The sequence below is a fragment of the Anser brachyrhynchus genome, assembly GCF_964034855.1.
Source record: "Anser brachyrhynchus genome assembly, chromosome: 1".
NCBI lineage: Eukaryota > Metazoa > Chordata > Aves > Anseriformes > Anatidae > Anser > Anser brachyrhynchus.
The window spans coordinates 95,825,010-95,840,668 of NC_137694.1; the positions used below are offsets into that span (position 1 = coordinate 95,825,010).

At 38.5% G+C, this 15,659-nt stretch overlaps 2 protein-coding genes across 9 annotated transcripts in view; both read left to right on the top strand.

Moving 5' to 3' along the window:
- Window positions 1-4,880, top strand: part of CMSS1 (cms1 ribosomal small subunit homolog) — a 239,681-nt gene extending 234,801 nt beyond the window's left edge. For all 8 annotated transcript variants that reach the window (XM_080565859.1, XM_080565864.1, XM_080565865.1 and 5 more), the window contains exons 9-10: window positions 955-1,043; window positions 4,244-4,880. In XM_080565859.1, coding sequence (XP_080421985.1) covers window positions 955-1,043; window positions 4,244-4,327 — 173 coding nt within the window. In that variant the 3' untranslated portion in view covers window positions 4,328-4,880. The remainder of the gene's footprint in view (window positions 1-954; window positions 1,044-4,243) is intronic.
- A 426-nt stretch (window positions 4,881-5,306) lies between these two features.
- LOC308181947 (cell cycle control protein 50C-like) lies at window positions 5,307-15,585 on the top strand. The gene is made up of 7 exons (XM_080565818.1): window positions 5,307-5,880; window positions 6,706-6,816; window positions 8,087-8,188; window positions 9,619-9,709; window positions 11,849-11,986; window positions 12,918-13,127; window positions 14,266-15,585. Exons 1-7 carry the CDS (start codon window positions 5,668-5,670, stop codon window positions 14,451-14,453), a joined length of 1,053 nt encoding a protein of 350 aa, XP_080421944.1. The 5' UTR covers window positions 5,307-5,667; the 3' UTR covers window positions 14,454-15,585.
- Window positions 15,586-15,659: the final 74 nt, after the last annotated feature.

A 15,659-nucleotide genomic window follows, 5' to 3' on the forward strand; every position in this document is an offset into this window, starting at 1 on the left:
TACTTGCTCAACACACACGATGTATGCAAAGAAAAACAAACACAAAATGGCAAGTTAAGGTGATTCTTTCCATTCCTATTTCTAAGCACTGTCTTGCTTAGTCTGTGGTTTCATCAGGAGTCTATGGTCACTGGTCCCCTGTGGTCAGGGACTGTCTGTAGATTGGGACTCTATTGCTCCTTCTAAAGGAATACAGGAATAGCATAATTTTTTGCTTTCTCTGTCTTTCACCAACATTAAATTGTTACTGCTCAGCACATCAGCGCATTGCCATCTCAGGTTGTATCAGCTTATGGCAGGGACACAAAGTGTAGTATTTTATTATAAGTTCTAGTCCTTTTTTGACAACTTCGTGTTGCAGTGTCAGGCCCCTAAAGAGTGAAGAGGAGTAAAAAATGTTATAAAAATTGTGGACATTGTATAGAAGACCAGGAAACTGCTGGAGGGCCAGTTCAGAAAGGACCTTTTTTTTTTTCTTTAACCACTGTTTGTTTGGAGAATAAAGGAGTCCTTCAGCAGCACCAATGACCTGACTCAGATTCACATAGCACCCAGTCCTTTAAACTGCTAAACACCATCAGTTCCCATTAATAGGATTTTTCAGGCTAGGGTCCTTGTAACTTACCAGCTCCCCATCAGCTGTGGAAATTCAACTCCTGTGGTTTCATCAAGAGGAAGCTTGAGGAATTATTTGCTGGCGGGATGTTAGCTCCTGACAAGCCTGGCAACAGTAGTTGTTCTGCTTTTGTGTTTGTCTTCCAAAAAGGCATGGGATTATGTGGTTAAGGGAGTTTGCAGTGTCACTGCATTAGTTTTCCAACCAGCAAATGTAGTGCTTAAGTGTTCAAAGATTAGTTTCCTTGGGAACAGACAGCAAAAGATGTAAAACACAAAATAATTTTGATAAGCACGTGCTGTATTATCTTGGTAATAAAATTTCTATTGCCTTTTTAGATGGCCTGTGCTTGAACTCCACAAAATATATGATTCTGGATTGGAACTGGAGAGATCAGAAACTAAGGAGAATGATGGATATCCCTGAGGTATTGTATAAGCACCTGTGTATATTATATTCTCTGTACTCAGTACTTTTGATTCTAGTGCCTAGATCTTGGTTGGTAAGGATTTATTTCTGTAAAGATAACTTTAGTGGTCTAGAAACACAAAGAAGTCAACATTTTACTTGGAAGTCTGTACTCTCAGGTCTCAATATTATGTCTTGTGGAAGTTTTTGTTGTTGCTGTTGTTGCAGGTCACAGCTGTGCTGTGAATTTCTCCTGTTTATGCTGGGTAGTTGTTCTGCGTGTTCCTGGGCAATTCTCTCAGTAAGAGGACTTTGTGCCCAAGTTTCCTCAAAAACTAAGTACAACTTTGGAGAGGCATTTATTGGTCTCTATCTGAGAGTAAGATAACTTCTTGTGAGTAAATCTACAGGCAGTTCCCCTTTTTTTGGAAAAACGGAGGGTACAAACTATGTAGAGCCATCCATCATCTGTAGACTCCTTTCAATATAGTTTCCCATGCTTTTCAATTCTGTAAGCGAGCTTTCACATTAATTGCTGTGACATGTTTACCGTACGCTGTGGGGCATCAGCTGGTGCCTAGCCAGCAGAGTGAAAGAGGCGGATTCCACTAGTCGTCCTTGCTAGGAAGCTGCCATGTTCCTGCACGGTGTTTCCATTTTCCTGCACATTTAGAGCAGGCTGATACACATAATCTCGAGGGAAATAAGACTTTCTTACATATAGATATGAAGCTTCACAAGTGAAAGAAATTGTCGGTCATTTTTCCATCTTTGCACCTGCATGTATATTTGAATGTGCTGCATTTTACAGTCCCACATACACAAATATGCAAGTATCCAATCATCCTGAATACAATGCCCTGCAAAAAATACATTGCAGAAATGAAGTAGCAAAAAGAACAGCTTTGTTTATTGAGTCAAGGAGGCTCCCTCTTGTGGTGAACACCTAAGCCTCTTTTGTACATTGCTTGCACTTACGTGAAAGTTTTTTAAAGACCAGAGAACCTGAATTCATAGGCATGTTAGCACAAGATAGTACTGCAACATGTGCTGGTTGCAGTGTAACAGATTTTTGTAAACCAGCTCAAGTAAATAAACACACAGTAGAATATTGGTGATCCACCACAAAAAAAAAAAAAAAAAAAAAAAAAGATTATGTTGTTAATATATGATTTGGGGCTATTGCAAACCTGAACAGTCCTTTCCAGCTCACTGGACGTAGTATTACAGCATTTCAGCATGTCTGCCTAGGAATAGAAGCCAAAATTGTGACTCTGGTTCTATTTTATTAAGGAAAAATAGCTGTCAACATCAAAGTCAATGCTCATGCTTAGTTCACGTTAAAACCAAAGAAGTAAGAATATTGCACCTTCATATATAGTGTTAGTCTAAGGATAGATCTTTATATATCGTTGCAGAATAGTAAACATGGGATTACAAAAAAGTCTTCAAACCTGCATTTGGCTCAGGTAATAAAATATACAGAAAGGTTTTTGACATGTTGAGCTATGTAAATGGAGCATCTTGCAGCTATTTATCCTGCTGCAGACAGGCGGTAGATTCCTGAAAGTTATTTATAAGGAATGTCAGTAATAAAAGATACTCAGATAATGTAAAGCATCTTAAGACTGTAGAAGACAATGGGATGTTTAGCAATTTGCAGACTTAAATATGGAATACAGTCTTAGGGAGCTAAGGACCTTATTCTCCTGTTTGTACAAAAATTGTCAAATGCATTCTAATAATAGTCACATGTTTTCTCAGAGAAGAGATGGATTATAGTACCAACAGCATGAGAGTTGGTAGTTTGATGTACTAATTTTTTTCATCCCATACTAGACGTGGAGGTAAAGTAGTGCCCTTAGAATTGGACAGGAGCATAATGACACATTTCCACTGAAAACCTCACTTTGACACTAATTTCTTTGCATGTTTAAGGTGCTTCATTGCTAAATTGCATTGTAATTATACCAGTCTGTATAATGAAATACGCAGAAAGCAAGAACAGCTGGAAGAACATGTACCTGTTGTCCACTCAAGGAAAAATCCATCGCTTTCTTTTAAGGGTGCAAACTCCTTGCTGTTCCTGTGCTCATCTCATATTCAGTGGAGAATTATGTACATAATGGTATATTCTGAAATATATATGTATTTAAAAAGATAAGAATCCTCCCACATGACAGTCTTCTATGCCATCATATTCACAAAATGGATGGCAACCTGATCCAGTGCTCTTTCAGTTGCTTCAGCATCTCATTCATTAATGCTGTTGGATTTTTTTTGTTTCTTTGTCTCTCATTTCATTTATCCTAAATGGGGGAGAGAAGGAAGTGAAAAGAAACCTCACAAAGAAACCAGAGGTGGAGTGAATGAGTTTATCAGACTCTGTTTTGGTGAGCTTCAGTTACACTGAAGTGTAAAGGTTTAAATAAAAATTGACTGTATACTTTTCAATCTGACCAAAGGACAAATTTCCCACTTTGAAAACTTTCTGTATAGAGATTGATGACAACACAGAGCAGTCTCAACTCTTCAAATTACTTGTTTGTAAGACTCAAATGGGGTTTTTTAAAACATTTTGTTAAACATTATTTTCTTCCATTTACAAATAAGCACTGAGCAAATGTCAGGTTTCATTAAAGCAAAAGGGTTTGTAAGAAATAGAGAATAGTTAGGCTTTCTGACATCATACATTCCTGTGCACAGAAGGATATAAACCTGAGAGAAACCTCAGAAATAAGTTATTCATAAGTGGGAAGAAGGAACCATAAGGAAACTCTGGAGTTACCACGATAACAGAGAATCTTCTGTTCCTGCTGAAGTGTGTCATTAATATTTACCCTCACATGCATTTGACTTTTATCTTTAGATAAGCAATAAGGCACAACCATGTCTGTTATAAACCAAAGTACTTTTGCATATGGCTTATGTATACCTGACCTTCCTGCTCACTTTCATTCAGGTGTCTCAGCCACAGACAACACTGTGGCTGTTACAGTGCAGTACTTCCCTTGGACTCGTTGATACTGGCTGATAATATGGAAAGTCCCGTAGAAATTTTGCAGCCCAGGGTGGATCTCTGGCTGTGGCATACTTTATCAACTGTGTACAAATTACAGCCTAATCAGTAGCTGTGTTAGATGGGACTGCAGGAGTCATGGTATTTAGCCAAAGCATTATCTTACTTTTGATGCTTTCTTTGATTTTTGTTTTCTTCAGATAAAGAAAGAAACAATTGACCTACTGGAGATGAGTATTATAAAGCTATGCAGAGAAGGGTCTGTGAAGCTGGGACTCTTTTAATGGCTTTACCTACAAGGACGTCGTTTACAGCTGCTTTTTACTTCTATCCTGTCTGCAACTGGCAAGTGATTAACAGTGATCGAATTAGGAATATTGACTTTTCTGAGGTCAATCAATACAGAAAGAATGCACAGTGCAACTTTTTCTGATGTTCCTTTTCTTTTAATAATAAAAACAGAAGTTTTATTTGTGGTTTTAGTATGACTTATTGCCCAAGCAATGTGATACTGAAATTAGTTCGCCTTCACCTACAAAATTTACTATTATATGTCACTTTCAAGACTTGGAAGATGAGCGAACCTAGGTGTGAAAGCCTTTGTACGTGTCAGTTATCTCTTTCTGCTGTCCCAAAGGAAACCTTTACTTCTCTCACTGAAGTGGTAAGCTAGTTCTTGCTTTAGAGGATCTTTGAAAATGTTGTATGAATGTTAGTAATTTGTCAAAAAAGTATTTTTCTCCCATCTGATCTACAGCTGGCTAAATGCTATTTTATGCTGTTACATGATACATTATGTTTAAAATTTCAGTATATTAAATTGAGACTTTATTGTGGTTAAACAGTTGAAATGTGTGAAGAATATTCTACTGTTTGTCCAGTTAAAAGGAGATTATCTCTCACTGGGTAATACTTTTATCATTATGAAAAGTAGGGAATGGGTGCACCTTTTTCACAGAAAGACAAGATGAATAGATGTGGACTGATTGTCAACATCTTGGAAGGCCATATATCCAAATCAGATGGTTTTAGAATTAATTGTCCTATTGTGATAAAGAACACACAGCATTTTTACAGCTTTAAATTGCATCTAGATCAATAGCAATGAATGCAGCAGTAGGTTAAGAAAATTGGTTTTCCAAACCAATATTGTCTGTCTACTACTCTCAGCCCCTCCAGTCCTCCCCAGTGGCATCCAGTGCAACTGGAGTAGATCTTTCATTTTATCCCATGCTTGTTAGCTGGTCAGCAAGTGAAGGGTGAAGAAATAATAAATCTGAGATTACGCAGAAATTCCAGTAGAGTTGGTAGTATCCTTACAAAAGAATAAGACATAAATACAACTGAATTGTGGGGCAGGAAAAAGCATATATTTAAGCTTTTTCAGGCAGCATGATCTGGACGTACTGACCAAAGTACACAAACATCTGATTGGTACAAGCTGATCATGGTGATCCAGACACAAATGTAGAAAAGGAGGAAGAGAGAGATCTAGTTAATAAGTAATTCCTGGCTATAATGCAAGTCTGAACAAACAGCACAGTTTCTCAGCAGTAAAGACAGTATCTCAGCTTAAACACTCTCCAGCACAAGTATATTATTCCTTCCTCTCACTAAGAAGAATATGAAAAACAAGAAGAGTTTTGCTCCACAAGAAGCAGAAGCACGTCCTTCCAGATGTCCGGATAACAGTGCATTCAAACAACAGAGGCTACCGGCGTGGAAGCCCCAGCTTACCATTGCGACTGTGCTCTCCACCTTCTTTCTCACGGGAGCATTTTGCCTTTCTGTGGGAATCTGCCTCATATTGTCTGCAAACAGCGTCAGAGAAATCCAGGTTTGTTTTGAGTGGGGTGTTAAGTGTTCTATTAAGAAGAAATCAATCTATGTTTGGGGGAAAAGAGCTTTGAGTTTGTGCTTCTGGATAAAGAATATAGCAATGGCTTCATGCCTTGGACACATCAAGCAGCCAGTATTTCTGTGAAAATCCTCAGATAGTTGGTCACCAATAAAAGCCAAGTACTGGGTGGTTAACTGAGAAGTAATATCCAAAATATGTGTGGGAACTCTCACCACTGGGTGGTAATATCTGAAATGTTGTCATTATTTTCTCGTTTTTTGAGGGCAAATAAACTAACCCCTTTAATAGTGTTTGGCACTAGAAGATAAATATTTGCTGGGGCAAAATCTTAAAACACAGGAGCCCTGATGTTTAAATGCTGTTTCCTGGAAGCAAAATTGGTTAAACCTGCTGCTGTTAATGGACTGCTGGTTGGAGCTGACTCTCAGCACTACATCCAGGCTGTTCACAGGGGGCGGGCCATAATTCCCATGGGAGTTCATCAAGCATTACTTGGTCAGCCAGGCCAAGCTGCAGAAGTGCTCATCACTCAGCACTTCTTTGCCGAGGAGCAAATGTGGAGGTTCTGCAACAGTCATCAAAAGGCTCTAAAGCAGCTTTAAACTAGGGATGAAATTTGTGAATGTTCCATTGAGGCCAAGTCCTAATTCTCTATATCTCTGTCAATTTTAACAATGTCTTTGGCAATCCCAAATCACTTAGGAGAGAACTGCTCTGGGAGGTCTTGTAGCTAAAACACTAATCTTTTCCTGTGTTCATGTCCTTTTTTGTAATCTCTCTGCTTGTTCACTTCTCTGACAGATTAATTATTCAGACAAATGCTCGGATTGTTCAAAACTTCGTGAAAATTCCTATAATTGGAATATTGAATGCCTCTGTTCTGTTGATTTCAAGCTGAAGGAAGATATGCTGGTAAGTGGATATGAGAAACCAACGCATGTGGCTTAGCACCTCTTGTTGGTTATGCCCCTGCATGATAAAATATGCTAATTTTGCTCTGTAGAGCTCACGACTGAATTTTCTTTTTGCTCTTTATAGACATGAAATACTCTTAATTTTACACGTTTACATTTGCTATTGATTTTGGCACGTGTTGAAAATACTCAAGATCAGGCTGCCTCTGCCCTTGGACAGGAGATCTCCAAGGAGAAGGTGGGGATAGAGGAAATGGTGTTTGACTGTGGAGATCACTTCTCTTTCTGAGTCAGTAGCAAACCCTTGCCCTTACCCGGGGTTAGGTATTTGTGCACTGCTAAGCTCTCAAATGAGAAAGAAATCTGAAACTCTGACCACTTGTCATGAGTCAACCATTGCCCATTACAGTCTTTTTTTCAGGGCTTGTGCTGTTAATATCTAGGGTTCTTGAAACAATTCAAGTCTAGCATTGTCATTCTCCAGTTTCATTTGGGAGAAGTATCATTCATTTTCTGTCCCAAACTGCTGGTTGTGTTGCTGAGGCTGTTAGAATGCCCGATATTCTGCCACAGATGTCTTACACTTAGTACTACATAGATGATCCCTTAAAATTACAGCGGTATTTATATTATAAAGTCACTTTATGGTTCTTCAGTATCAAAGAGGCTGTTAAAGTGCTCTGTGGGTAATGGTTTAGATACAGTAATGTTTGAGATGAGAAGTTTGTTTAACTGAATAAAGTTTTTTGAATACATTACTAAACCTCTTTGTTGCTTATATTTTCCTGCCTAGTATTCTCCTTTTAATTACAGGACTAAATTTTCCAAAGGACTCAGATAATTGAAGAGAGGTAGCCTTAGTTTCCAAAAAAAAAATCTGCAGGAATTAAGACTGGTGGCTCCTTTTTTTGTTTGGGCATCTTCCTTTTACAGAAAATGGGTGTCTGTCTCCATTAAATTATTCATACTCATTGCTGGTTCATGGCCAGTCATTACCAGCTTGAGTAAAATAACAATCATGCATTTTCATTTTAGATTTCATTTAGGGTTTTAAAGTATGTTTAATTTTGTGCCAAAATACAAAAACTTTCAGTTGGGGTAAAGGACAGGTTTTAGCTGTGTCTGCTAAAGTAATTGGTTAGAATATAGTTACCAACACGTAAGTATGAATTGAACTCTCTACTTCCCTCCTTTTTTTTGGTAAGTAGCGTGATTTCTCTTGTCTGCATGAGCTTACCTTATTGAAAGGATTTATCCTTGAATTCTAGGGTGATGTTTTTATGTACTATGGCCTGCAAAATTTCTATCAAAACCACCGTCGATATGTGATCTCAAGAAGTGATGCACAGTTGTTGGGTCGAGATGTAAATGTAAGTTTTTTCTTTATATTATGAGATCAGTGTTTTCACCAGGTGCATCTTTGACCACACAGACAGCTAACTAAGCATAACTTTCAAGGTGTTTTGAGATGGCTGTAGGGAATAAGAAGGTACAGATTTTCAGTGCTTAGTCTCTGCTTTTATGATTGCTAGGGCAATTATTTGTTATAAGTTAATAACAGAGGAAGGTTGAGTGCATAAATAAAAGATGTCAGTCCAATGTTGCAGTTCCCAAACCTGCACTGTATAGGGGTAGTATTAAAAATACATTGTCCTTTAATAAAAAAGAAAATTAAAAAAAATAAATTTATAGAAAGTGTTTCCTTCTAGTGTTTTTAGTTGTCTTAGCCAGAAATCTTTTAATTTGTGGTTTTATTTTAAGTTTAGGAAATTAAGATGTTCAAAGACTTTCATTTTGACATCTGGCTTTGGAAGTGGACAAGGAGTAGGGAATGGTACATGGTGAAATAGGTGATCATGTAGCATTAGGAAATACATAACTTAGATGTTTGAATAGGAGGCTACTCAGCGTCACTCACAGCAGTGCATGCATAAGGAAATCGGAGACTGTGATCACTATGTTAACGTATTTTTTTACTTGTATATCTATAAATAAAATGTGGTGTGTTTTTTTTAGCTTAAAAATAGCATTTGTTAACATATATACAGTTCATATATACAGTTCTACTGACTCCTGTCAGTAGATAAGGTGATTGTCCCATAATAACCTGTTGTTATAAAACATTTTTTGTAACTCTCCAGACACGTTCCACATATAATTGCTTCTCCAGGTGTCCAGTCAGCTTGTTTGCATTCAGGTGCAACAGCTTTTGGCTTTTGTGCCAATCAATACACAGGTGATCCGAGCTGTTTGAAAATGTTTCTGTGCTAAGACTTAGAGTTTGTCGTGAATTGGGATAGGTGAAAGGTGACAAATTTGAAGGTGGGTTTTTGTTTTTCATGCTGTGCTTTCATACATCAAGATTTGGCCACTATGAAGTAATGTGGCCAACTATATCTGCTGTTCTACATTCCTGAAGCAATGCGGGTCAAAAATAAAAACAAAGAAAATAAGATGTTCCAGGGTAAGTCAGGGCTGCACACTGGAACATGTTAAGTTGTAGCTATGTTACAACCGCAGATCACCAAATGAGTTTTGTAGTCTAGAGTTTGCATGGTTGCAATAGAACTTGGTGAAGGCCTAAAGTTTGCATACTGAGATACAGCATGTGTTCCTCAACTACAGACCTATTCATTTGGATGTCTCTTTAATGTGTCTCTTTAATTAGTACCAAAAGGTACTAGACTTAATTATTCAGTGGCTTTTCAGAAGAAGTTGTGAGAGGAGGACATTAACACCAGCAAACCAAACCAAAACCCTATAGGTTCTTTGCCTGATTGTTCTGTGACCTTGAATGCAGGTTCAGAGGAGCTACTGCGCACCCTTCACCACTTACAATAATGGAACACCGATGGCTCCGTGCGGTGCTATTGCCAACAGCATGTTCAATGGTAAGTACCCTCCATGTCCATCTTACTAATTTCCACTTGAAACTATGATTTGTTACCCCAATCCAGCTGAGTCCTGGTATTGCAAGATCTCTGTCCTTCTCCCACAAAAGGATTTGTATGTCATTGCTGCTGTGGTGAATACAGAGCTCTGCTTCCTTTTGTTCAGTAACTTTCCTCTCATCTTCAAACTGAGGAAGATTTTTTATTCCTCAGTGTGATTTTACAACAGGACTCAGGAATTGAGTCTTGGTGAAACAGGAAACAATGATATACATAATAGATTTAGTGTACTTTCTTGCTAAAAAATCCATTCTGGTACAATAATCACAGAGTCAAGGATTTTGTGAAATAATGGGAGAACTCAAATTCTACCTTCCCACAGTGGTGTGCTTAAAAAGAGCCAACAAGTTCTTGACACTGGTTTGGACCTTTGGATCTGTATGTTTGCATTTTGTTCTTTGAATGCTGGAAGCATCCATAGTCTTACATGAATTGATTTGATCCTGGGTTTGATCTTCTGTATGGCTACCCGGAGGACATAATCTGCCTCTCAGTACATGAAGGCTAAAATCTAGAAGAGGGCGCCTAGCCATGAACACTGGCAGATTTCAGAATGGATTTCTTTGGAAGGAAAGAAGAAAAGAACTTCCACAGGTTTTGTTCCCCTACCCCATCCTTTTTCTTCCCCTCTCACCCCTTTTTAACCTGTTCCACCCAGCAGTTTCTGGCAATGCAGCAGTGATACTTAAAGTAACTGAGCCACCCCCACCAGAGGGCTTGTGAAGGGCAGCTGCAATAGCTTCTAGACCCATTTGATTTTCACCTGTGCACACATCTGCTCCTCTGGAAATCTGATCTACTGGACTGGGCTGAGACCTAGGCCAGCAGAGCTACCTCCATGCAGCCTGTGCTGTTCTGGAGCCCTCGTTAGCAGGACAGAATTCTCCTGCAGAGAATTAGAGATAAAAAATGCTGAGGGTAAATCTTCAAGTGTCTGCCTTTGCATCAGTCCTTAGTGCAAAGTGTGATGAAATGTTGCAGTTGCTGGTGATGTGGGGGAAGCTGGTGAAGTCTGAATGCTCGCTCTGGTTGCTCATTTTTATCCCTTTGCTGTGAAAGAGGGTGCTTCTGACAGTTTAGCTATTTGTCTGCTAATAACGGAGCAGTTAAGCAGACAGAGCTCAGAGAATTGCAGCTCCTGCTAGTAAACCAATGACAAGTAGATGGAGAACATAGTGGAGCACACAATTATCATTTACGCAAGAAGAGTGTATCTGACCGGCTTTAATGAGCCAAGTGAACATAGTTTTAGTAATAGGATTTTTTAAAAGTATGTTTTCATCAATGTGCATGCCATTGTGTTCATCGTGTTTCCTAAAATGCAGCCCCTCCCCATCTATACCATCTAACCTCTCCTGCCAGTCATCACGTTGGCTGCCTAGGTGTTTACATAGATGTTAATGAAACCTGAAATATTTTTGCCTTACATTAAACTAATCCAAGTAGGATAATATAATGGAAAAGACAAGTGCTTTTTGCCCAGGATGACAATGCCCAGGATGACAAGGGTAAGCACAATTTTAACTAAATGTTTTCTGATTAAAGGAGTGTTTGTGGCCAAGTTCGTAAACAAGGCCTCTAATTAGCATAAAACTAAAGCAATATTTTCTCCAAAGATTCATCAGTTCCCTTGACTGTGCTTTCACTTCTACTGTTTGCTGAAAACAAGTTATATATAGCAAAATAATCAGTTTAGGACAACTGGTAAAGAAATTCTAGGGAAAGGTAGCTAGGAGTGTAACTTCTGTAGCAACCTAGAGAGTTCGAGAAGTGATTTGTGAAGAAGTTAGTCATAGAGTTGATGGACACAAGATAGTCATGCGTATTTTTACACAGAGACTCAGTCAGATTGTTTGTAGGAGTATGCTCACTCTTTAAAACTCCAGAAGTTCTAAGGCTCTGGCAGCTTAGTTCTTCTGATGGAGTATACAATACTCCATACACCACCATGATAAAATCCTTCTAAGGATTTTTTTTTTTTCTATTCACTTGAAAGGTGCGTGTTAGTTTTGCTAGTCATGTTAGACGTTAGAATGACTGTCTTTTACTCATATGCATTGCCTTTGGTATTCCCTACAGATACTATTGATCTTTTTTACAATTTTAACTCATCTGTTATTCAAGTACCACTGCTGAAGACTGGAAACAGTTGGTGGACAGATAAAAATGTGAAATTTCGCAATCCACAATCACACAATCTCTCTTCTGCGTTTGCAGGTAAGAACGATTCTACTGGCATTCCTTATTTTTCAGTGGCTTCCCTCCCTGTGTGCAGAGCTTTCCCATGCTGAAAAGGGAAATGTCTTTGGGAAGAATACCTGGAAGAAGAAGCAGCTTTAAAAACTGAATGAGAGTAGAAGATAAAGTTAGCCAAAATATTGCTTGCTTTATTTTTTCTTGCAACATTTAATCTGTCCAGAAAAAGCAAGGATGCAGTCTCTATTTTCTGTTGAAAATATCTAGAAAGGAGAATTGCATATCCCATTTCTCCTTCTTCATACCTATGAAGATTCTTAGGCAATTGTGAGCCAAGTGAGACTGCCATCTTCAGCAGTTATTTCAAACAATTGTTTTCTAGGTCTGTTTCTTCATTATGATTAATCCATATTGAAGAGTGACTAAAAGCACTGTATTTTGGATCAGGGCATTGCTGTGCTGGATGCAATATGCAAGAAACTTCACCCTGCCTCAGAGTTAATTATCTAAGTGGTTTTCATATGATAGATTCTAAATATCATACGCTATGCCATTAAAGTGCAAAAAGGTGCCTTTCTGGTTGTACAGGAATAAACTAATGTATAAAAATGAAGGTGAAGTCCTAATTAGAGAGGGTACATTCCCTGCTGAAGAGATGAGAAGCCAGAAGAAACAGTATCAGTACATTCGTTTCTGCAATTCACTTTGTTTTTCCTATACTTGTGGCTTCTAATGCATACTGTTAATCTCTGTTCATTCGTGGTTGAGGTGAGTGGAGAACCAAGCATGCGGAGTGTTACCAAGCATATATAATTTTGCAATAACAGACAGAGTCTTGCGTTTCTTCCATATCTTGCGTTCTGTGTTGGTTATGAGTAGGCCCAGAAGTTAGTAAACCGACCCCTGTTTATACAGACAGTACGTCTTTCCTGTTTTTTTTCTTTTTCACCAGGGACAGCAAGACCTCCTTACTGGCAGAAACCAGTATATTTGTTAGATGAGGAAGATGAGAGGAACAATGGTTATATAAATGATGACTTCATTATCTGGATGCGAGTGTCAGCCTTTGCTACATTCAGAAATCTTTACCGTCGTATCAGCCGGAAAAGACATTTTGCTGATGGCCTCCCAGCAGGGAATTACACTTTCCATATCTCCTATAGTATCCTTTCATATTATCCAAGACAATCCTTAACTGTTAAATGGTTGCAATGAGATGGAAGGGGATTGGATTTATATACTAAAATGGAAAGAAAAAAGAACAAGCCAAACACCCCAGACTAAGTCAACATGAAGAGACCTAGCTGTAAGGGTGACAAGATGCTACAAGTAGATTGTCTCTAGCCTATGCAGGCAGAGTTAAGACATGTTACTCAAATGGCAGCAAAGAGCTTTGGATTTGACTTCTGCAAGGCAGAACGTGGCAGTACTAGGTTTTACATGAGGGGAAAAACGGATGGATGGGAACCTGAAGAGACAGCTGAAGATGTTGATTTAGCTGAAATATTTAATATTGGCCTCCTCAGATGTGTAGACACCCCTACTGGGATGCAAGAAATGCCAGAGGTATCCTTGCCACTGGGAGCTGTACTGGATGCCTGTGTCAGCAGAGCCCTCTGGCAGATTTGAGCCATGGGCTGATGGGAATTTTTGTGCCGGTGAAAATGCAATCTCACAATGAACAGTGTGAACTTTGCTGACTAAAGCCCTCATTTTGTCAGCAGGAGTTACATCAAGATGGCTATAAATTTTTACCCACTCAGCTAATACAGCTATGATTTTAAATGTTGTAGCATAGTTGTGTTCTGAAAGGCTCCATGTAGAGGGAGAAAAGGTAAAAACATAAAATATTCTGGGTAGACAATGCATTAAATAAAGGTGAGCACTTTTCATCAGTAATATGTGGAGTATCATCATGGTAAGTTTCCCAAGAGGCTTCTTTTCAAGTAAGTTTCTTCTGCTGCTTAAAAATACTATGGGTCTTATCAAGTTAGTTCAGTAGCAGTTACAAAAGTATGAATCTGAAATTCATAATAAAAAAATCCCACTATTTCCAGAATTACATGGAGACTATCTAAAATAGCTGAAATAGCTGAAAGCTGCTACCGTTTTGTTTTGTTTTTTTTTTGGGGGGGGGGGGGGGGGCTAAGAATAGCAGAGACTTCACAGGTCATTTAAAGAAGTTTTTACAGTAAGTACAGATCTCCAGCTTCTTTATGCATTGGAAAGGATTTTGAGCACTACATTTTCTCCAGCTGGAGATGTGTAAACTTTGATTGAAACCTTAACATCCTTGTCAGATTTCCCTGTAACCAAATTCAAGGGGAAGAAGTATGTGATTCTTTCAACCATGGTATGGAGCGGAGGAAGTAACCCATTCCTGGGAATTGCCTATGTGGTTTGTGGTGCAGCAGCAACCCTGACAGGTTTTATCATAACTGCCATCCACTTAAAGCTCAGAAAAAAGAAAACATACTTTCAGAAGTAATAAGGTATCCTGGATTTATAAACAATGGCAAAGGTTTGCTGTGAATGAACAGGCAGCACAGGCCTTTCATTCTTTCCCCTAAGCTCTAGATCGGTTTCTGTAGCAGGTTTGGTGTATGTAATCAAATTGAGGGGCAGTGCCCTTCTGTCATCCAAAACCAAACTTATATGAGGCTGCATTATTATTAATGCATGTGTGCTCCTAAGTTTGTTTCTTAGGAAACTGGTAGTGAACTGAGTTTCAAACAGGAGATACCATCATGGTCTAAAATTCAGTGGGAGAGAAACTGTGTGGTACTAATGTTTGGCCAGAACTCTGGGTCCATTTTCCTTTTCCAGCCTTTGATTGATACAATATTTCTATTAGTTTAATTGGAGCTTGGATTGGTAAAAAAGTGAGGTCTTGATCCAACAGAAAGCTTGAGCAGGTAGAACTTGATGGTAAAGTCTGTTTGTTGGTTGTATGCATGGGCTGAATGGCTTGGCTCACGTTTTATACAGCTTTTTCAGCTATCCTGAAAAAGCAGACAATTTATTTGCATATTAGTGCGGTATATTCATCACAGTTTAATACTTGATTCATAATTGAATACATGCCATTTTTCAGGAGTATGGAGTGTGTTTAAACCCTCTTGGTTGGTTTTATCTGGATACCAAGACTAGCTTGCAGAGCTAGACAGAGGGCATTACAATTTAATAGAAAGTTTAAATTAAAAGCTCCTTCAATGCTAACATTTTAGCAGAAACATCTAGATAATGTTACCAATAAGCCACGCACCCAAACCTATCTAACTTACCCTTCTGTGCAAAAGTGCACATTGACTCTCTAAGTGACATGAAATGTCTGTTCCCCATTCAAGCCCTCATTTCGGTGGTGCAGAGACTCATAATAAACATACAGCATTAGAAAGTCCGACAACTTTATTTTCAGAAAATGAATGCTGCAGCCAGTGTGAATAGACTATTATCAATATTCATGTTTTATATTTGAAACACTTAGAAGCATTTTCCAGTCTCTTGCAAAATGTAGGAACAATGCTGAAAAATTTAGATCAAGTATACTATGGCATGTATGAATTTTTAAAAATAATTTCTCTGTTGCAGAAGTGGAAATGGAATAAAACATACTCAATGAATTTCTTTGATAAGTATTCTGTGTGCCTCACTCCACCCCCCACCCCACCCAAAAAAAAACAAGAAAGAAAAC